Source organism: Coturnix japonica, chromosome 10 (assembly GCF_001577835.2).
Source record: "Coturnix japonica isolate 7356 chromosome 10, Coturnix japonica 2.1, whole genome shotgun sequence".
Classification (NCBI taxonomy): Eukaryota; Metazoa; Chordata; class Aves; order Galliformes; family Phasianidae; genus Coturnix; species Coturnix japonica.
In genome coordinates, this window is record NC_029525.1 from 12,644,089 (window position 1) to 12,666,638 (window position 22,550).

Consider the following 22,550-nt stretch of genomic DNA (forward strand, 5'->3'; position numbering starts at 1 on the left):
TCCCGTACCTCTGAAGGACCTGGCCCAAGACTGATTAGAGCAGCTCAATATCCTTATTACGTCAGCTAAATATTATTATTTTTTCTTAACTGAAATCGTACATCGTCTCCAAATGTCTGCAGCAAGATGGATAAGGTGCCACCTAAAAGCTGTGTGCTTCAGTTTATTCTCAGCTGTCTTCTGAATGAGCTCTTGGCTGTGCTATGCACGGGACGACTCACTGTACGTGACCAGAGATCCCAATGGGAACAAAGCACTAAGTGCAGGCCGTCCTTCAACGCACATCTCTCCCCTTGGTTCTTAACAACTTCGCTATCCACTGCCAACTTTTATTTAATTTTAAAAGGCCATTTTGAAACAACGTATTTATTTGAAGAGGAAATAGTGTGCAGAACAAGCCTCCCTCTTTCAAACACTTTTGGAGCTAAAGAAAATCAGTTACAAACACAGCCAAAATTCCTTCGATCCGCACAGAAGAGTTTCCAACAGCTCGATTGCATTCAGCCTCCAAAAACATTTTAATTGAAGTATGTTTACCTTTATTCATTTAATATTATCCAAAAAAGTCATCTGTTCAGTATCACTGCTGCACAAGGTGGTTATTATAACCCTTCTTTCATCCTCAATGGCTAGAACTGGATGGCCAGTCTGCCAATATCCCTTTGGTGAAAGTACAGACAGATCAAAGCGATTCCCTGGAATGCTCCAACAAATAAGAATAATTTAATTTCAAAACTAGTTTGGATTGACTAATATTTACTTGGCTTAAAGCCTATTGGAAATGAAAACATTCCATTTTTGTCCATTCATGAAAGAGGTCACCCTCGCCTTCATTTTGATCTGAAAAGTCTCTGAAAAAAAAGCCTTTTGGATAGCTGTAACATGATGCAAAGAGCATGGATGCTGCTCTGCAATCAAAACACACTCCCTTCCTCAAGCAGAAGGGAGGAGGAGCATGAGCTGCCTCCTCAGGGGACACAAGCATTGGGAAAACCAGACCTGGCCCTGAGCTTTGATCCACCACAACCCAGCCCAAAGCGATGCTGGTGTAGCTTGTCCCTGAACAGTCAGCTTTCTTAAAGCATTAGAAATGAAATGATCTCTAAAAAGGCCCCAGCACAGGTAGTATCTTCAAGAAACAAAACCATAAAGCAGCAAGGCACCTGCCTGTCGGCACTGGGACAGCCACACCATTCCAGATGTTTGTTTTTCAAGTGCCACAGCCATAAAGGCGTGTGGGTTGTGTACATAATATATAAGCCACTCTGAGTAATCATTTCTTCTGATACCACCTGGGTTGTGTCTGTAAAGGTGGATGATTTCCCTTTGCAGCCTATTGCTGTGCTGGTTAACAGATTTTAAAGTTTCTACCAAAATAAAGCCACATTCTACTTTCGCATGTGAAGCATGTGATTTCTAAACAGGCTTCTTTTTTTCCCTTCTGGATCACACTGGGAATTTGAAGTACATTATCTAACCCATTAACCACCCACTCTGACCTTCCCCCACACAAACTCTAAAAATACTTACGGAAGCAAAGCATGTGTTAGATAGAAAAGCTGAAGCACTCCAGCTTTGCTTTAGCCTTCAGTGAGAAAACACTGCCAACCAGTAAAGCTCCTTTTGTTCTACACAGAAAAGCCAAGTTACTGCTGATGACCACTGCCATCTTGGGCTGCTGTTTCATGCAGGTAAAACCTACACAGTTATATGGAACAGAAAGTCAGCATATTAGATAGATGAAAGATTCACATGCAAGGGAAGAAACCGCTCTAATACATCTCCTTCTCCAGAGCTATTGTAGAAGTCAGCAAAGTGATGCTTTATTCTAGAGGCTGGATTAAGCTCTGGATTAGATGAGTAAACGTAATCTGCCAAGGCAACAAGTTTTGTTTTGTTTCCACTGTTCATAACATGAATCAGATTTTTGTTGGGTCATTGCTTGTTGCATTATGTTATGATTAAAAAAGAAGGAGAAATGTGCTTTTGAAACAGAACCTTTTTCCTCCCCCTTTGAAAAGCTCCAAACAGCTCCTGTTATTCTGTACCAGGATGACAGATACAAAACCACAGCAAACCTTCCTTCTTGAGAACACAATTAGGGCTGGTACTGCAGCCCCTGATGCACCCAAGCCCTTCTGCAGATGGGGCTACTTATCTCACAACCTCTGAGCTCTTATATATAAAAAGAAATGGAAGGGGTCAGAGGTACGTTACAATGAGATAACAGCAGTCCTTACAGACACCCTCAATTTTAGCAATCCTCACCAAGTCAGGGGAGCACTCGGGAGAAAAGTCTGTGTCCAGCACAGCCCATTCTGCAGAGCCCCAGCCTTCAGAAACAAAGGCAGTGCTGTGCAAACTGCCCCAACATGAGCAGCTCCAGCAAACCCTCCTCATGCGGAGATATCCTCCTTGATAACAGCAGTGACCTGGGTCAGCAGCATAAGGGAAGATGGATGTCGTTCTGCCGGGGTGTTACAACCTCCTGCAGATAAGACCTCCAAGGAAAGACTCCAGAAATAAATAGAATGGCAAACAGCCAAGCTTGGGGTAGGATTGGGTCCTTTTTCATAGTCAACGACTACATACTCCTTGATCTTAAAGGCGCACAAGGTAGAGATTTTATTATTAATTATTATTATTTTTCAAGGAAACAAAACACAAAGAAAAGAAAAACAGAGCCAGTGATTTAAAAATAAAAATTAAAAAAAAAATCATAACCTCCAAATCCAACTTCATTTTGCTCTCAAAATAACAGCAGTACAATCAGATTTGCCAGAGAGAAGTTTCAGGTTACCAGTGTGGAGGCTGAGCCCCTCTTTGATGAGAAAGACAGATTTTGCCATGCGGTCTCTTACCCTTAGGAAAACACAATGGTAGCCCATAACTTCTTGCCCACAGGCCACCAAAAGAGCATGATGATGGTACAGGTTTTTCTCCCAGCCCACACAGCAACTCCAAGTGACACCTTCCACATTTCATTAACACCACACAGAGCCAGCCCAGCTCCTCTTTCAGCATTAGCCACAAAGTCATGACCCAAGCACTGACTTGCATATGCAAAATAACTTCCTTCTCTCCAACAATTTCTTCTCACAAAGGTGAGAAAGAAGAACAACACTCTGAAGAACAGTTTCAGAGAACAATATTTTGTATAAAAATAAGTTTAGATTAACGTGGCAATGGATTGATGCAGAACACAGAGTCAAAAGACCATTTAGTTAAGACTGTTTAAGAGGAATAAGTAGGAAAACATGGACACCTATGATTAATACAGCTCCAAGAAATAGTCTGCTATGCAGTGCTAAGTGGATAGAGGGAGCTGAGAACTACTAGGAAACACAGATGTAATGGAACTGCTGCTTCCAGGTGCAAGCCGGCTCATGCTGATCTATCCTGAGTGCAACCTATGCTGAAAACACAGCATGGACCTTGACTGTCTGCAGAGCCAGCACCATTAGCACTGATTTATTAGGGCAGCCTCACAGCTACACAACGTGCCTCACCAGTTCAGGTGTCTAATCCTGCTGCGTGGTTTGTTTGCAAAGAGATAAATGGCTCAGGGACAGCAAGGAGAGGGTTTCCTGCTCTGAGCCGGTGCAAGCAACAGCAGCAGAATTGGACACACTTAAAGAAGCCCATTATTAGCAACCCACATCCTTTGACAGAGCACGTCTGCGTCTCCAAATCAATCAGCTCCGTGATGAATCTTTATTGAGTGTCAAGAGATGATTATAGGCACTACACACACATTAATACAGGCAGCTTAGAGGAGATCTCCACAGACTGCCAACAGAAAATCCATCATAGTAAGAAGATCTCGTTAGTGCTGAAGACGACATAATTTATCTTCATGGGTGCATCTTTATGACACATTACTTAGGTGCACAGAGCCAGGGAAGTTACTAGAACTGGCTGTTAACAGTCAGCCTGGGTGCATTATTGCTTTAGCACAGAGCTCCACAAGCTCTGGAGCACTGCCACAACCAGCTCTTGTTCAACAGCTGCAGGGAGCTGTGCTGTGTGCAGACAGCCTTCACACAACCAAACAGCCACGGGCACTTCTGAAATTGTAAAATTAACAACTCCCCCCCAAAAATAATAGTAATTAAAGAAAAAATGTTAAGTAGAAATACAGGAAGGATAAGAAAAGCGTCACTGAAATGTTTGTGTTATACCCTAGAGAAGAAAATTATGGGAAGATCTGTACTGATAAGAGCAGCGTATCTGGGAACATAATCATATTGCGTGGTTGGAATTGGCAGTACAGTGGAGAAAACATTGATTTATTTTCATTTATTTGAGCAGGTTAACATTGGCCAGCTCATTCATTGCAAACACTGCATGCCTGCTGCCATGGCCTGCACTGTCTGTGTGAGCCTGCCCACATCAAGCCCCAAACAGCTCTGGTGCTGGGAAGAGACATGGATAGATGAGCACACTCACTACACTGGGGGACTGACCTCACATCTGAGCACATCTCCACATAATGCCACCATATGAAGACAAGACAAAAACATGGAACCTTCTACATAGCAAGATGTTCACTCTGGTATCACCCAGCTTCCCCAGCAAGGGCTGATCTTACTATCAAGTGCTTTTCTCAGAACCTCTGGAAACTAATGCAACCATTCCCTATAAAAGCACATCCGAACTGACAGGGATGTCTTGTTCTGTCCTCTCCCTAAAGTCTATTCTGTTCCTTAGTACACCGCAAAATGAAGCACACAATTTATTACCAGCTGCTTGGGCTGATAGTGCTCCCTGCAAACTACTCGCAGAGCAATAACAACAAAAATCACAGAGTCTGGGAGCAATAACAGACAGTCTGAGTGCATTTGGTGACTAAGAAAGAGACATCCAGCAATTCTCCTGGCATCAGAGAGCTGAATGGAGTCACAATTCCTGGAAGATAAAGTACATATGATCCTGGGAGATAAAGTACATGTGATGACACACCATTTGAAACAATCTCCTGTCACCGCAGTGTTTTCACAAATAGTCTTGATGTGTCTCAAAGGAAAAAATGTATTAATAATCTGATTAGAACACAACCATTCAAAGGCATGAGAACAGCATTTCCCTTATACTTCAGCATCCTCTACAGTGCAGCAAGCTCCTCGAAGAGACACGGCCCACAGGGTGCTGATTTTCCTGCTAGTTGCAAAGTATCCACCCCAGTCTGTAAATATTTTGCAGCCACAGCACTTGGAGCTACACTATGGCGATAGAGGCCCTTTTTAAAGTAACATTCCCTTTTTTAAGAGAACAGAAACAACCACCCCTCAGCCACAACCAACGTGCAGATGACACTTGTGCAACACTGAGAGGAACCCCTTTGAAATGAAGATGCAAACGCAGGCAAGCCCTACAGACTTATAGCTCTGCTAACGTGCTGCAATAGAGCTGCCACTTGATGGCAGTACACAGCGTTGATCTCAGCGCACAGCAATTAATCAGAGTTTAGTTTATTTCCCAATTAAGAACAATATGGGATTGTAGAGGATGAGTGTTTGCATGCACACACATCGCATGCAGCACAGCCTTTTGAAGGACAGGAGCCAACATTTGAGAGCTTATTTGAAAGCATCGTGCCTTTGTCAATTCAAGGTCTTAAAATCATCATGACGATTGCTCTGCTGTCAGAACTGTTTTTAGCCTAGTGGTTCCCAAAACGATTGTCAGAATTCTGTAACACAAAATAAAGCGGGGAGCCACATCTTGATATTGGGAAATTGGTCTGGTTGTCCTAAAGGTAACGCAAGAATATGTATAAATTCCCTGTACAAGTACAATCCACAGAGGAAGAACATTGTCATCCTCTTAACCACCAAGTCCTGCACTCCACTGACTGAGACAGGAAACAATAAAGGAGTTGGGATGCAATCTTAACTTCATTCCAGATACCAACCAGCTCATCAGCTACTGCAAGACCTAAGAAAAAACTAAATTCAGACCCTTAGAAGGTATTCATCCAGTATTTTAATTACAACTCAGTGTGATGGTGTAAGGATCCCTTCTGTCTGTTTGCAGTGGGGCTCAGTTTCAGGGAACAGGTTGAGCCAATCTGACAGCTCTGCTAGAGAGGCGGTTCATCGTCTCATCCATTTTCCCACCCTTGCCCTGTATGAGGCCTGGCATCTTTCTTCTGACAATCAATCACATGTAATGCTGTAAAGTAATGCTGACTTAAGGGCAGAACTTCAGACAGCAAAAGCTCCAGATGTTAAGCTGGTCCACTTGTTCACCAGTGCACTCATACGCACTAAAGAAGATCACAGAAGCAAGCAAAGATCAAATAGACAATTACAGCAGGAGGGCTTGGAATCCAAATCACCAGCATTTTTAGTTTGGCTAATAGGAATGAAGTGCTAAGAAGAGACCTCTAAACTGCAAATTAATCCATGGTGCACCTGGAAGAAAGGAAGGCAGTGCTGATGGCCACACAGCCCCTTCCGGCTTGTCCAGCCAAAGCTGTCTCCAAGTAAATGCTTAAGATAACCACATTACAAGAAATCCTACACTGAGTAGATCCTGTAAGCCACAGAATGCTTCATCTAAGAGGAGCAAGCCAAGCAAACAGCTTTGTGATAACCCATCTGGGCAGCACCATCAGCACTCAGGTACCCCAAGCACTGCTGTGTGCCCATTTCAGTAGGAAAGGAGGCATTTGTTTCAGGACACCAGAATTTGAAAAGAATTCAAATCAAGGACCTACGTAACAAAAACTCAATAAAGAAACCAACAAAGAACCAGACAAACACAGACTAGGAAGGATATGATGTTGTCCACAGAATGAAAAAGAACCATGAAAGTCACAAAGCGCATCTCGCAAAGCAAAGTTTGATCTGGCGCCCCAGCTTAATTTCTTAAAACCAAACAAGCAGCAGGTTCTTCCACAAGGAACACAAGCAAATATTCTATTTGTACAGGGTGCTCAGAGGCCTTCCATTCATAAATCAAAGACGCTTTGAAGGTGAGGCAGAAAACTACTTTGTCATTAAGAAGAAATCAAGCACTCAACAAATAAAAGACAAGAGGCTTATCAGATCCTCTCACCGCAGAACTGAGCTGAACATCAAGGTTGATCCTCCTCTTGCCTAAGGACTCAGGAGAAAGTAAGACAAGACTTGTTCATAGACAATTTCATGAGAAACTCCCACATCAAAAACAAGCCAGGCGTATTCCAACCTCTTCAGCTGGACTGATTTCAGATATTCAAATATTGTCACTGTTGATGGTCACTAAGAAAGCAAATTCAGCTTTGTAGAAAAGTAACTAGACTACAGCTGCTAATCTCATGGCAACAGTTTACTGCGTTAGGACTATGAATGTATCTCATTCCTTCCTTTTGTGCCTTCGGTAGAGATTTCCAAAGACCATTAACTACTTAGCAGATAATATTGCACAAGCCATACTCAGGACTGTCTCAGACATAATAACTACCCATCAGACACTGCTGCTAAAGCCTCATGCTCTCTGTATTGTGCTATTTTTTTTTTCCTTGTGTAATCCCGTATTATTTACTCAAAAGAGGGTTCCTCTTAAAACACAAACATCAGAGGTTACCACAGTTGTTTTTCCTCAGCAATGAACATAAGGTGCACTTCAATTGTGCCTCAAATCCATGTGAGATTTGTAAGTGAAGAAATATATTCCTATTATTAACATTGTCTTCCTCTTCCCATCTACACTGAAGCAGAACACACTGGGAAACTTACAGTAGTTCATTCATTAACAGAAGAGATCTACTATACCCAAAACTCAAGTTATATTAAGAGAGGGTCAGCGCATTCCTGCTGAAGCTTTTGAAGTTCATACTTCATTAAGTTGCATGGCATTTTGGCATGGAACTGAGAGCTCTCATCTCTATCAAAACTCTCTCTGAGAAATTCTGAGGGTTACACAGCTCCCTAAGTGGCAATTTATACAAGAGACTCAGTCCACAGACTGATTAAAGACCAAAGTCAATGGGAGCGCCTTTATCAATTAAGTGCTTGCCCTCCCATACATTCACTAAGTGTGACACATCTGGCTTTGTCATCCCAAATAACCTAGGCACACCTTAGACAAACTGTGTACAGGAGTGCTGTGATTTAGAACAACTTCTTTCCTTTTAATCAAAAAGGGGAAAGAAAAAAAAAAAGGGCAGTGATGCATCATCCTTCCCCAGCTGCTAATCTTTTCCATTTCACACCCACTGATCATTATCATAGCAAAAAAAAACCCATACACACCCGTCTTAAAGGTGGATCTAAAGTTGTAGTCTTGGGAGTAATAAAAGATGACACTGCTTCACACACCTCGTCCCTGCACGTCACCTCAGTCTGGTCTAACACTTTCATACCCAGTGCTGCTCTCAGGTTTTACTTCTAGAAAACAACACGGATTTTGGAGTGGCAGAAAATGTGAATGGGTTAAAGAAAAAAAGAGAGATCAATAACATTACAATATCCCTGGAGCTAACAGCCAGCAAGGCTGAGATCAGAAGCCATGAAGGCTCTTCTGAAGTAAGATTACTGGGACGCCACATGCAACTAATTTGATCGTAGTCATTTACTTGTATGCATTCTGTATTTACCAGTTTGGTTAGAAATAGAGACATAGCCTGTGATCCTTGATCCTTTTGTAATTAAATCTCCCACTGGACACTCAATTAATGATCACATTTAAACAAAGACCAACACTTGGCTTCTACCAAGCTCTTTCCTATATTCTTTCTCTCACAACGATTTTAGCCTCAGTCACGTTTAAGTGAAGTGATTAATCTAAGCTACTTAATTTATAAACAGAGAACTTTACTAATTAATCACAATAGAATAAAACCCACTTAAAAATAAGCCTCTGTTACTTAGAGCAATGCTGATCCCTTTTTTCCCCAACAAAAACAGAAGAGCACCAGCAAAAAACAAAACCAAAACCAACAGAGATCCTAGCCAAGTGACAGTTCCTTTTCATAACCTTGAGCCACACCAGTGAAAAAGCCAGGAGATAAAACCTGGTCTGCTACAGCCCTATGTGCTATGCAGATTAAAGCTCTAGAAACTATTGCTGCATTGAATCCAAGTTTGTATGACAAAGTTTAGGACCATTGCTTTAATGAAGAGACATGAACACTTCATCATTGCTGCATGAACACAGCAGACCATGTCAGGGACTTCCCAGCTCTGCTGCCTTGGCTCTTCAGAACCCAGCTGGCAGCAAGGCAGCAGCAAAGATTTGTCCTCGCTTTAGAAAGGAGGTAAGGTTTGGACATCTTTATTTTCGATTCACACAACCCTGGGCCAAAAGCACTGTCATATATAAATGCAACTGAGTGCTGACAGCCATGCAGCTCAGATAGCTGCTTGGAACTGGCATTAAGTGTCTCGCACTGCGCTGAACTCACACTACACTATATCAAGGAATGCATAACTGTCCTATCTCTCCTGGCATGAGCTCCTCTCCGCCTTGTGACTGTGCTGCTGGCAAACCAGGAGCAGCACCAAGCTCATCCCTGTATTAGAGCATATATGGAAGTGCTACATTTTCTGTCACCCATAGAATTTTGGTCTTGAGTATATTCATCACTTTGGGTTCCCAGTATGTCTTCCATAATAACTAAGTTACAAGTCTGGACAATCTGGTAGACATCAGATAGGGTGTAATATGCTACACAAGCTGATAGACTTCCAGGAACAGATCTGGACATTTCATTTTTTTAGTTTCTACCCTCAAAAGCAGATCAGGAAAGCTGCAAAAACCACATTTTTTCTAAGACATTCTTGTTTTATTTCTATGCACTGGCCAAACCGTGCACTTTACACAGAGCTTTCAGGATGAAACTCATGCAAGATTCAAATTAAATAAATAGATAAATCTTGAATCTAAGCTATTGGTTTAAAAGAGAAAATAATGGTTAAAGGATGCACTGCAAATGCCCCAAGCACAAAAGTGTAAAACCTGGGGGAAGCAACATTCCTGAAAGTAGGCAAACGTAGAGAGATTCCCTGACGTGTTTGTATTGCCTGCCATTTCCAGTCACCTGTTTCACAGAGCTGTAATTAATTATGGAGAAATTCATTGGATGCTGTTCTCAGCTTCCTGAAAACAAGCTGGAGGAGGAACCTGTGCAAGGAAAGCAGTTATCATCACTGCTCTAAACAAGGAACCTGGCGATGTTTATTATTCACCTGCTAATGGGCCAGGCCTTGAAAAAAGAAAAACACCAGGAAAACATATTTTCCTTCATGTTCTGCTCACATCTCACAGTTCCCAGATGAGCTGAGCCAATTCACACCTCCACAAACACAGCAACTAATTTTAAAAGTTGCATAAAACCAACCTTGAAAGGAAACAGGAAGATTAAACACCTAGTTTTTAAGTTTGATGTGTTTCTCTTTTTGTTTTCTCTTCTTCCTTAAGCCACCAAAATTTGTTTGTTTTGAAAGGAATCTGATCTGCATAAACACCTGACCATGAGATGACACAGGGGAGAGGCAAAGGAGTCCCTGATGCATTAATAATGGTGCCATGAACTTTTTTCATTCAGATGGGAATAAAAGCAACACCAAGTGCCATATAAACATTGTTTTCCACTGGGCAAAGTTTGACCTCAGCCAAGTCCTCCTCACACTGTCACGCGGGGAAGAGGACTTTTTACATCAGCCACTGAAGTATGTGTTGAATGCAAAACTACACAAAATGGTGGGAAAGTAAACTGAGTCAGAAGATAAGACTGGGAAAACAAAGCCTTCTGATTAGTTAAGGCATACTCAGCTCAAAAGATATAAGAATAATTTTATCCTGCTTTCTGCTGTTCATATATTTCTACTGCAGCATCTGCAGAACATATTTATACATAAGTCTGTACTTTTTTAACAAACCCAAAGTTTAAATAAAGTTTCTTCAAAGTCGTTCTGTTCATCACATTTGTGTTTTAACAGACTTCAGGCTGATCTGAGCTCCATAGTAACACACAACACGGTGTTCTACTCCAGGAAGGCTGTTTAGCTCAAGTCAGATCAATCTACACGGTGTCCATCTTGCCCCCAGCACCACGCTTAGTACAGTAAGTACAGAACAAATTCTAATGCGCACAACTTCCAGCTGGTAATTAAACATATATAGAACTTGAAATGTTCTAATAAAGGTCAATAAATTCACTATTTACAACAAACAACACATTCCAAGATACAGCTGAATTACCTGATGGGACAGTTTCCTATTCCTACCCCACAAAGCCACACTGTTGAACAATTTTTCCTCCTGATTTTCCATCCTTGCAGCACAGAAACCCAGGACAGCTTAGCAGCCCATCCTGCTCTGTGCATGGCAATGCAGAAAGTAAATGGTTACAGCCTTGGCCAGCAGCATTGGCATAAATGTCACACACATGCATCCACCCCCTCAAATTTGGGTCTAATTTGACAGTCCCCGTATTCTGCAACAAAGCTGCTATTCAAGAGCGAAAGGAAGCTTGTTCCCTATTAACTCAGCCACCAAGGCTACGAGCCTGTAGGAGATGACGTAAGCCATGCCCTGCTGCAGGAGCCTGTCAGCCCAGCCCCAACTGCTTCCAGACGCTCCCTGCCACGTTTAAAACTCTGAGCAGAAAAACATTATCACAGCAAATGAGTGCTGTGCATTGGATGTTCTATTCTCCACTTCAACAATCCCTTCTTAGGGCCTCTCAACACACCAAGAAAGGATCCAAAGAGCAAGGGGTTCCTGCACTGTGCAGGCTGCGTGACAGCAGCATTACCATGTGCCACAAGACTTCCTTCAAACTGTGTCCTTGGAAGACAGAGAGACCCAATAACTCACCTGAGGGTTATCACTGTGTATTGCCAGTACGGCTGAATGAATACAAGCAATGTCTTTGGGGAGCAGGGAGGAAATGAGCAGAATCTCCATCAGTGATGGTGAGAAGCATTTTACGGGAATAGGAGAAGAGGAAAGAACTGTTGAAACTTTTTACTCACATATAACGGAGCTTGCTGTGGATTAAGTTTCATGACCTCAGAACACTGAAACAAAAAAGAAAAGACAAATTTAGGACTGTTTTCCATAAAACATTAAGTACTTCTCCATAAGCTGCATGACGTTACATTTCCAGCATGGTACTGGCACTCTTACATTACTGCTTCTAATAGAAAGTCACGTAAAAACAACTATTTTCTGTACTTTCCCTCTGGATCTGCTCAGTTTATTTTTTCATTTACACAGTTATTAAGCAAAGACGATTCTAAAACAATCTGCAGAGCAAATCATAGAGCTTCTCATCTGTACCACCAGCCATGCTGGCATTCGTAATATTCCAAGCGAAACTGGCTTCCCATTCTCACACCCCTAAATCCATCCCCTCCTCCCAGCAACCTTCACTTTTTATGATGATGATGAGTCCTTAATTATACATCTGCCCATACATCCAAACGGGATCTTGTTCATACTTTGTTCCCTTCCAAACCTCCCCAGTTTGCCTTTAGTGAGGCAGAAACCCAAAAACAGTTGAATTTCTCTTAGCTGATTCCAGCTTTTAGAGCTCCCTCACATACTCTCCTATACTGCAACATGGTTTTTGCACTGCCTATTTTCAATGGCTGAGGTACCTGCTGAGCTACTCAGCCCAACACCATCCCGCTGCAGAAGGTCCCACACCACAAACAGATAAATCTAGAAACCATTGAGAGCTTTTCATTCAATTCATACAATTTTTTCAACCTCAAAAGTCCCTTTCAACAGCAAGAATGCCTCAAAATGGTTACACACGATAGTTTTCCCTGCCTGTTTAGATTTATAAAGAGTTACTTGCTGGTGAAAACAGGGGACAGGGAACACAAGCTGTTGTTTGAGCTGGTAAGCTCCAGAAGCAGCTCTGTAAGCAATCCTTCCTATGACATGCTCCTGTCATGCCAGTCCTACTGAGCTCTCACAAGGACAAACAGAAAACAGAAGGAACAAAGACTAAAAGATAGAACCCCAACACAAGTACAAACCACTCAAACCTTGCCACTCTGCCTCATGACCTACCTAAATACCATCCCTATTCTAAACCTAAGCACCTTGAACAGGGGAACCAAAGCAAAACCCAGCTGAGAGCTGTTGTTGTATTATCCCTGATATTCATCCATACCTCCTTACTGGCTATATTACAACTGGCCTAACATGCATGTTAAAGAACACTATGTGAAATTTTCAAGAGAACAGAACATGACAGGTCTGTATCTGCCCAAGACACAAATTCTACCTTTCGAGTTGCTCTCCTTTCCCAAATAATTAGCTTTCCTAATCTCTCATCGGTTATTTTAACTTCTCAGAAGTCAGCTCTGAGGAAAGGAAGTTATTCTAAACACACTCAAAGTCATCCTTTCCCCTTCATTAACTAACAACTTTATCTCTTCCACATCAAGGTTCACTGGTATGTTATTGTCGCTGTTGTCACCACACAAAGTAACTTCTGCCATTTGCAGTCAAGTTACAACTACAGTCACTCGCAATGCCAAATAAGCACCTCATCTTCACCAGAGCTGTTTGCCTTGCTGGGACAAACCTATGGGGAAGGGGCCAATGTGCCCTACAGTTACAAGACTGCCATTGCTACTTCCCCATCCTGCTCCTGTTGGCTATGCCCAGCCATCAAGTCAACACTTACAAAAAAGCCCAACTCAAAGCCCCACCAACCAGGCAGGAAGCATGTGCCTGACCCCAGCACACTGCTAAAGCAGCAGCAAGATTTAGTGTTCTGATTTATCACCCCTTCCCTGGTGCAGGTTTGAGAAGCAGGAGAGGTGTTGACAGAAGGAATCGGGTACTAAGCCGGACCTTTCTTCATCTGTTTTACTGACAGTTTCACGGGTGCTTTAGCCTATCCCCTTCCAGCTGAACCACAGAGAAGCCTTGTCACACCATGCTTGGTGTTTGGGCTGCCATGCCATAGGACTGAGCCACTATGAGCCACCTTCCCTGCTTTCACAGGTTCTGTGTAAGGTGCCACCCTACCACTAACGCTCCTCACACCTTCATACACAGCAGAAACCATAGCTCCTGCACCCCATCACAACGCCTACTGTCAGATTTATCCAAAATAAGAAGCTGTGACACTGCATATCATACCTAGTACCATCGTCATTTCTGTTGTAGGTCCCACTTCGTAAATCCTGCACTCACACTCATTTGATATTTTTTTCTTATCAGATCACTTTAACAGAGCAGACAAAACAAGCCACATTAAGAACTTTCCTTTCAAGATCATTGGTGGAAAACAGTGTAAGAAGTCTGACTGCACTGAAGGTATCAAAGATGTGTATAAAACCACAACAGCAGAGGAGTATCATATCAACAGAGCACTTGGATTCTTGCTATTCAAGTAATCAAGTGACCTTGCATAGTCTGACCTCTGCCACCCTACAGAAATGCATGTTGCATTGCTTCATCCCCTTCCTGGCAGATGGCTGGCAGCAGCTGAGCAGAGAGAAACAGGAAAGAAAGACACATGCAGGTCAGGAAAGGAAGGATGGGCTGGTTCCAAACTCCCACAGCATAACCTCATCTTGTGGGAGAGTTAAGTTTGGTCGAAAAGACAGTGTCACAAGTTGAAGAGGCCAAAAGAAGTAAAGATTTTATACCTAAGGAAGTGAAAATACTGACACTGCTCAAGAAAAGGGGATGCCCAGGAGTTCAAACATATGGCTGTACGGGTATGGGATTTGTGTTTGTTTGCAAGAGAAGTTCATAGCAGCAGCAGTGAAGTAAGGTGACAGTGCAGCTGCTGGATGCTTGATCTCGACAAGAAAAATACCTCTGGAAATACTTCCTGCTGGAAGCTTTTCCCCCTTTTATCTTACTAGAAGTCTTCACATCAATGGCTTAAATGAAACAATTTAATATTTCATAATATATATGTCAGTCCAATTTTTCCAAGTAGGCAAACTTCATTTGCAAGGAGACAAGCAAGTTTTAAAGATATTTTATCTTGTTCGGAAGAGCTCTGGCAAAAACACATGAGAGAAACAGAGTGTCAGATTAAGTCTGAATGAGTGCTTTGCATCAGCAGAGGACTAAATGTAGGTTAACTTCTCCAGCCAGCAGGTAGGCAGGCAGCCTCTGAAACTCATCATTTGAGTTGAGTTGAGGAACTCATCCTTTGAGTTGATGCCTGCTTTGCTCCCCAGAAAGCAGTTTCTATCTTTTTGGACAGGTAGCCCCACACCTGCCCTATCAGACAATGCAAACTGCAGAGAGAATGCCTGGCCTTGTTGTGAGATATGGAGTTGGACTGTATATGAACTGCTTTGAAAGCCAAGCCAAAAAGTAAAGGCAAATAATAATCCCACCTCCACAGTTGTTTTAAGGCCTTCTACCCGCCATGGTTCGTGTTGCAAAGATAGAAAAATCACATCCATTGCACCTTCTCCATCATCAAGTGAAGCCAGAACAAAAACACAGAGCATACTTTTGAGTCCCACACATGAATTCTAGAGAAAACCTCACAGGAAGAGCAGCTTGCTATATCTGCAGGCAGGACACACGCAGCCTGCAGCGAAACATGCTGACCTATTCTAACAGAAACAATTGTTGCATGTGTTCAACCTAGAAGTCTATTTACAGAGTCAAAAAGAAAACGACTGCGCCAGTTACTGCCAACTGGAAGGGCTCAGCTCTGTCTCTAGATGCTATTTGTCACGGTGCTGAAGCAGGCAGACAATGTGACTACTCCAAACACTGTCTCTTGAGGCAGCTTCCCAAGCTGTGACTGCACAGAGAGCCAAACCTTTCCAAGTGAGCAATGGGGATTTCAGCACCGTGCTCTCTGCTGCTGGGGGGAGCAGCCTTGCAAGCTTTGCACAGCCCGAGGCTGTGCTTTAAGTACTATCATCACAGCCAGCATCACTGCTTTGTGAGCCAAGTCACCATGGGTGGAAACAGGAACATGAGGACCTGCCTGGTTCTTCTAAGTCTGCAGCAGACCATGTGGTCACAGCACCCAAAACACAGTTTGTACCCACTGAAACATATCTCATAGCACCAGGAGTAGTGAGAGCATTTCTACCCCTCAAAGAGCAGCATGTTTATCCTATCTTCTTTTTTAAATCAAAATATTGGACAAGAGCTTGGCACTTGTTTTGTCATCATCCTGTAACACAACTTTTATTAAAGGGAAATCCTGGAAGACACACAAAGAAGGCTGGTTTACCGCAGGACATCTCAAATATGCTCACCCCCAGGAGAGCAAACGTGTGCTGTTAAAGATTGCAGATCAGCTGCATTCCTCAAGAAGCGTGCTTCCACCAGGGCTAAAATAACACAAAATGATTCTACATCCACTGCAAAGTGCACTGCTTTCACGAGATCCAGTAACCAGCACAAGTACCTTTCTCAGCATAAAACTTCATTTCCTTCTCAGACTGCTGCAAACAAAGCATCTTACGAGCACCATTCCACATACATCTTTGGCACCACTTGATACCTGCCCAACTAAGCATCATATAAATTGCCTTATGAAAGCCTTTACAGCCATCCAGGCATTTATCCTACAATCCTTCTGGAATTCTGTTAGGTTTTTCCCCTTAGGATACCTCACTGAAATCCCTTGTGTTTCCAAGTTTCAAAGTAGAATGTGAAATAAAAGACCAGGTTCCAGCCCTTAAAGGAACAGTGGTTGCAGGCATTATAAAGAACTGCATAAGTCAGTAAAATGGAAAGCTACTGGAGCCTTCTCAGAATGGGGAGGATACCTTTCTGCTCCGCTAAGCATTGAAGAACTAATACAGTGTGTGTTATTACAGCCTCTTCTGGAGAAATTCTGTGTTATTCCACGTATATCAAGGAAGAAAACAAACTACTGTGTTCAGTCTCTTAGGATATTGTATAGTCCGACAAGGAGTGAAAACAAGAGCATTTATTTGCCTTACTGTGGTTCCCAAAACCTCAGCCAGGATCAGGACCCCACCAGCTGCATGCTGTAGAAAATGCAACTCAAAACAAAGTTTCTGCCCTGACAAGCTGAGAGAGCAGAAAGGGATACAAACACAATATAACTAAATAACAAATCCTCTCCATCTACTATTTCCAGCTACTATTTAATTTCACCTTAATTACTTGGCTTATTTCTTACAGGCATTGCAAAGAGTATCTTAAGGACAGATCTGAACGCCATGCCTACAGCCCTGCACAGATAACACTGAAGGTCTGTCCACACAGCACAGCTCAGAGCTACCAAAATGGCCTTGAGATTTTCCATCTCGTTTACACTTGTTTGTGTTTTTTCCCCAGTCAGAAAGGAAAGCAATAGGATGGGCAGGAACAGGGAGGAGAGGCACTGAAACCACCTGGTATCTCTGTGCAAACCCACCTCTCTTCCATCTCCTCTCCCTTATGCAACAATATACACTTCACTTTCAAGTCTTTGAGGTTTTCAAGCTTTGTAACCTTCATTACAGATCCTTGCCGGAGTCCTGAATTTCATGCAAAGGGGGCTAGAACAGCAACATCTTTCCCAAGTTAATTGCTCTCCCCTAATGTCATGGGAATCACTACACTAGAATATTCCCTTTATCTTAGGAGGAATAACTAAGTTACCAAGTTTGTTACCCATCAGCAGCCTCCGTTCTTTTTTTATTGTAAGATAATTACAATTTGAAACAAAGTTGTTCTTGTTTTGGTTAATGTGTTTTCTTTTCTTTAACTGTAGCAATAAGTCTAAACATAGAAACAAACGATGTTAATTTTATTCACTTTATCCTGCCTAATGTTTTCTTCCTGGGTCTCCTCCTGCACAGTTTAGATCTTCAATAACTTGCTCTCACTCTTCAGTATTAGGTGAAAGAAGGAATGAGTTGTTCACAAAATTTGCCCCACTGTTTTCATTCATTCCGAATAGGTACCAGAAGTCACCATTCACAAAATGAACTGCCTTTCTAATGGATGTATTAACGCCCTCTGATGTGCCAGGATACTGAATAAAAACATAAAACTGAGAGCAAAACCAACAAGTATTCTGATTAGGCAGGAGAAATAAACAACGATCCAATTCTTCAGCTGTTTTCAGGGAGAAATTTGTATAAATCAAGCGGCAATTGCAGTGACTAAAATAAACCTTACTCTGACTGATCCTGTGGCAGAAGATGAATGTACATGTTTCCAGGCACTACAATACTAAATGCAGAATGACTTTCTGTGTAGCCATATTAATGCATGATTTTATTTATTTAGCCAGAAATTGGAGGCTGAAGGAATCAAGCAAGTAACCCATTCAAAAGCTACCTCACAAACACAAAAGCTTGACTGTAGAAGGGAATGAGGAGATGAGGAGCTGCATCTCATGCATATGGCAGCAATCAGGGTATGAGTACAAGGCAGCACAGCATGTGCCATTGCAGCTGAGGAAAAAGGTGTTGAGCATAAATTCCCAGACATTTGTGTACAGCCACCTGAATTCATGCAACTTGCTGAAGGTTCAGTTTTATAATTATATTGATTCCTTATGAAGAAAAGAAAAAATCCCTCCTGCATCATTTCCACAGGTGATGCTGCCTGCCAGCTGCGTCCTGTCTGCAAACAAAACCATATGTCGCCATTCAATTACAGACACAGAGGAGTTTCATTTGGCTGCAAGTGATGCAAAGGAGATGTAAACACGCTTCGTGTTGGCCTGGCCGTGCTATCTTTGCCTATGAAAGACCACTGGCAGGTCTGCGAGTCCCCTGCTGCAACCAGTTGCATGCAGACAGATTTAACAGCACCAGAAAGAAATGCAACTTCATGACACTCTCCTTCCCCAGTACAGGATGGAAAAGGAACGAATTCAACTGAAAAATCAGCCCTATATGTTAAATGCTGTTGGAGAGCTCAGCACTGCAGCCTTCCCCATGCAGCAGGCCCCACCAACAGAAGGCCAAGAGTTGCTACAGCAACAGCTTAATAACTGCATGCAGAGCCTCGCTGGAACGAAAGCTAACAGAGCGTCACTGATTTAATTGACTGATGATTTAATAAAACGCTCTGGATATAGATTAACTTGCTTTGCTTAATGTAGCTTGGCTTCCTGGTGGCAGCAATGGACCCATGCTCTTAATGGACCAAAGCCCAGCCTGCAGCACAGGACCATGGTTTTTGGGGCTCCCACCTTACCACCCAGACCCTGGAAGGAGATCAAGCCATGTGGGGTAAACCAAAGCAGCAACATCCCCCGGGCCCAGCAGAGGAAGGCAGCAATCACTCTCAGCACATACATCTGGTTTCTTCACTGCTATTGCTAGGTATAAAAACCACCACAAAACTCAAATCACTGTGGTTATCAACCCTACGCTCCTCATGCCCAATTTGAAAGAAACAAAGACGCTGTAGAAGTTGAAACAACAGAGAGTAAAAGGATTATTTACTAGCTCTAATTATACAAACTGATCTCATCCTCTTGTCATAAGCCTCTTTCCTGTGTCCGGAATCTATTTGTGTATCATAAAGACCAGTCTTCTGTAAATGTACAAGGGTCATCAGCACAGGGCCATTAATTTCACATATTACAATACATACATATTGTCAACCAATCCACTTGTAACAAGATATAACTGCCCTCACTTGTCAATTGGTACTTTAAAGTATTACTAATGGCAAACAGTAATTAAGATACCAATTCCTAAAACCCAAGCAGCGTTTTTAAAGTAGCTACCACGCAGCTGTAATAAAATTAAAAGCAGAGGCTCCATCTTCAGCTCAAGTAGCTACATCCTAATAAAGTTAAGGACTAACAGTCAACTTGAATTATAGTGCAGCACGTACGTAAAAGCACATGTATGTTTATACTCAAATCAAGTCCTCCAACAGGTTCTGGGGCAGCTGTCTCACGTAGGCATGAAACATTTATCTCAGGCTCAAGTATTAACCGCCAGAAATCCTTAGCAGACCTTCTAGGTGCCTCTTCAAATGATAACTTCTAATACACTGCATAGCTTGAATACACACGATGGGAGTAAATTCTAGGGAAGTCCTCAAAGATAAAACACTTTGTTTGTAAAAGCAATTATTGACTTTAGATACTTAGGGGAACTTCTCAAGATGCAGCAGTGTTCAAAGGACAAGTACATTCAGCATTCTCTGCAGAAACAGAGGCCATCCCAAAGCTGAGTGCTCAAAATAGAAGGAACAGGACTACAGTTATCTTTGAAATATGAATAGATATGCTATGCAGCACCTATAGCGCCTCCAGATGCACAAAAGCCAGCTGAAAGACAGCAGGAAGGGAAAGCAAAATTAGAAGTTGTTTTCTATAAGTAATCTGTTCCTTTCAACTCAGGCAACCATAGGAAAAAACATCCTAGTGATTCACGTACTTTATTTAGGTAGACACAGAATCAGCTGGTTTTACTGGAGCATCACATCTGAGCCAAACTCAACACTGACCCATTCTCAACAACTAATTTAGTCCTTTAGTACTCATAGCCAGGGAGAGAAAGTTAGACATAATATTAAGTGCACAGCATCCATGGATGGTACCACAAAAAGCAAAAAACAAGGCAACAAAGTATCACATCTCTAAAGCAGAGATAAGAAAATACACATTGAAATCTGAAAATTAAATTAAAAACAAAATCAAACTCTAAAAGGCACAAATTCTACTCAATATCACCACCTCATCCATCCCCTTCATCCAATCCCTTTAGCAACCTGCCCTTAAGCAATAAAGCAAGTTTTGCAAACAGACATCCAGCTTTGCACCTGAAAACATTGCTTCCAGCAGCCCTCACAAAACAAGCTTTCAGGTTGGCCCCCTTAGGAGCCCAATGGGTTAATGCCCACAGGTTGCAGCCACACCAGTAAATCATTTATTACCCCAGCTCAGGGACAAGCAGCTACGCAGAACCAAGAGCCCACGCTGTGCAGCTGTTCATCAGCCAGGCATTTCTGCACCATTATAACACGGGATTAAATTCAGAGAGTAGAAATGCATCCCTTTATTATTAGTATTTCTTGTTTGCTTGTTGTTTTTTTTCTTATTTGTTTTTCATCAAGTTATGCAGCTATTTTAAATGTTACAGAATTCATTAACATTTAGTTCATTAAGGAGTAACCACGAATGAAATGAAGGGATCATCATTACAAGCACAGGTAGGGAAATACTGGACCAGCAGGCAAAAAGAGAGAAAGCTTTGAAGAATAAGGAAAGCTGTTCCTAAACTCAAGTTTAGTCTTTTTTCCAGACCTATCAGAGAACACACACCTGGAAGCAGCCATGGTGCAGATGTTGGTTCTGAGGGCCAGGTGAGCAGCACTTGCTGCCTGCAGATGGAAACCTCTGCAGCCGGCACTGCTCACTGCATGCTCCTGTACTCCAGAATTAACAGGAAGTTCAGAAACTGCTAGGAAGGGTGATGAGACACTGGAACAGACACTGGAACATCTTGCCCAGAGCTGTAGGTGCCCCATCGATGGTGGCCAGACTGGATGAAGCCCTGGACAGCCTGATCTGGTGGCAAATCAAACAGCAAATTGCTTTTCTTCTACAGAAGCTCATGTAGTGCATTCCTCTAGCCATGCACAGCACATCTAGCTAACGGTCTGAGCTCATGATGGATGCAGAGACCAGCCCTCTGCAAGCCACATCCTCAAAGGAATGCTTTCCTAATAAAGAAGGTTTCATTCATAATTTCACTCATAATTCTAAGACTTATTATTATTTTTCTTTCTCAAACTCTGCAAATAGGTACAACGCCCCTACCCAACCCATAAGAAAAGGAAACCAAAATAATCACAACAAATACTTGTCTCCCAAGCACAGCAACAGTTTACTATTAATCCACCCAGCTGTTGCTACAGCACTGCCAAATGATTTGGGCCCAGCACTGTTAACCACACTGCTTTGCACCAGTCTTCTTGGGCACAGCCATGGAAAATGTGAGACGCTGCAGAAGGTAAACAGGTTACACACAAAAGAGGAGAAAACAGCCCTCTGACAGAGCCCAAGCTCTGCAAGCACCCGTTTCCAAAGAAGACTCCCACAGTTTCTTTGCTTTAGGCTAACAGTTTTTTTTCCAACCTAAGTATTTTTGGAGAAAATGAGTATAAATGCATGAAACACAACATCTCCGAACAGTCCTACAGTAGCTACATGTCATCTTGCAAGTCAGATCCATCCCCTGATCTGGTTCACCACCACTGAGAGGTTATGAGAACTGAAAATACAACACTGAACGAACACCTGGAGCACTGCAGGACAGGCCCCCATCAGGCCCACAAATAGCCATGGTCCCTGGGCAGGAGCCCTGTGTGCCCCAACTCCTATACCCAGCAACTTCTGAAGAAACCCTCGGGCTGAGAACACCACAACCACCTGTCTACCCCCAGGGACAAGTGCACAGTGCCTTAAAATAATAGGGAAGAGCAGCTGGTGCCTAAAGTGCTATAGACTGTTTCACACCATGGCATACGCTCAATGGAACAATAAGAGCATGTACAACTGCACTATGAATCATGCTGCGAGTTCACTTGTGAGAGATAAAGTCTCAAATGTAATTCTTCACCAGCACCTTCAGCACTCTTCACACCATTCTATTTTCCTTTTGTCAAATTTG

General features: G+C 42.5%; 1 protein-coding gene across 9 annotated transcripts in view; it reads right to left on the bottom strand.

The window, feature by feature from the left end:
- The window catches only part of AKAP13 (A-kinase anchoring protein 13), a 146,802-nt gene that overhangs the window by 124,014 nt on the left and 238 nt on the right, over window positions 1–22,550 (bottom strand). For all 9 annotated transcript variants that reach the window (XM_015873121.2, XM_015873125.2, XM_015873123.2 and 6 more), the window contains exon 2: window positions 11,967–12,011. In XM_015873121.2, the coding sequence (XP_015728607.1) occupies window positions 11,967–11,999 (33 nt within the window). In that variant the 5' untranslated portion in view covers window positions 12,000–12,011. The remainder of the gene's footprint in view (window positions 1–11,966; window positions 12,012–22,550) is intronic.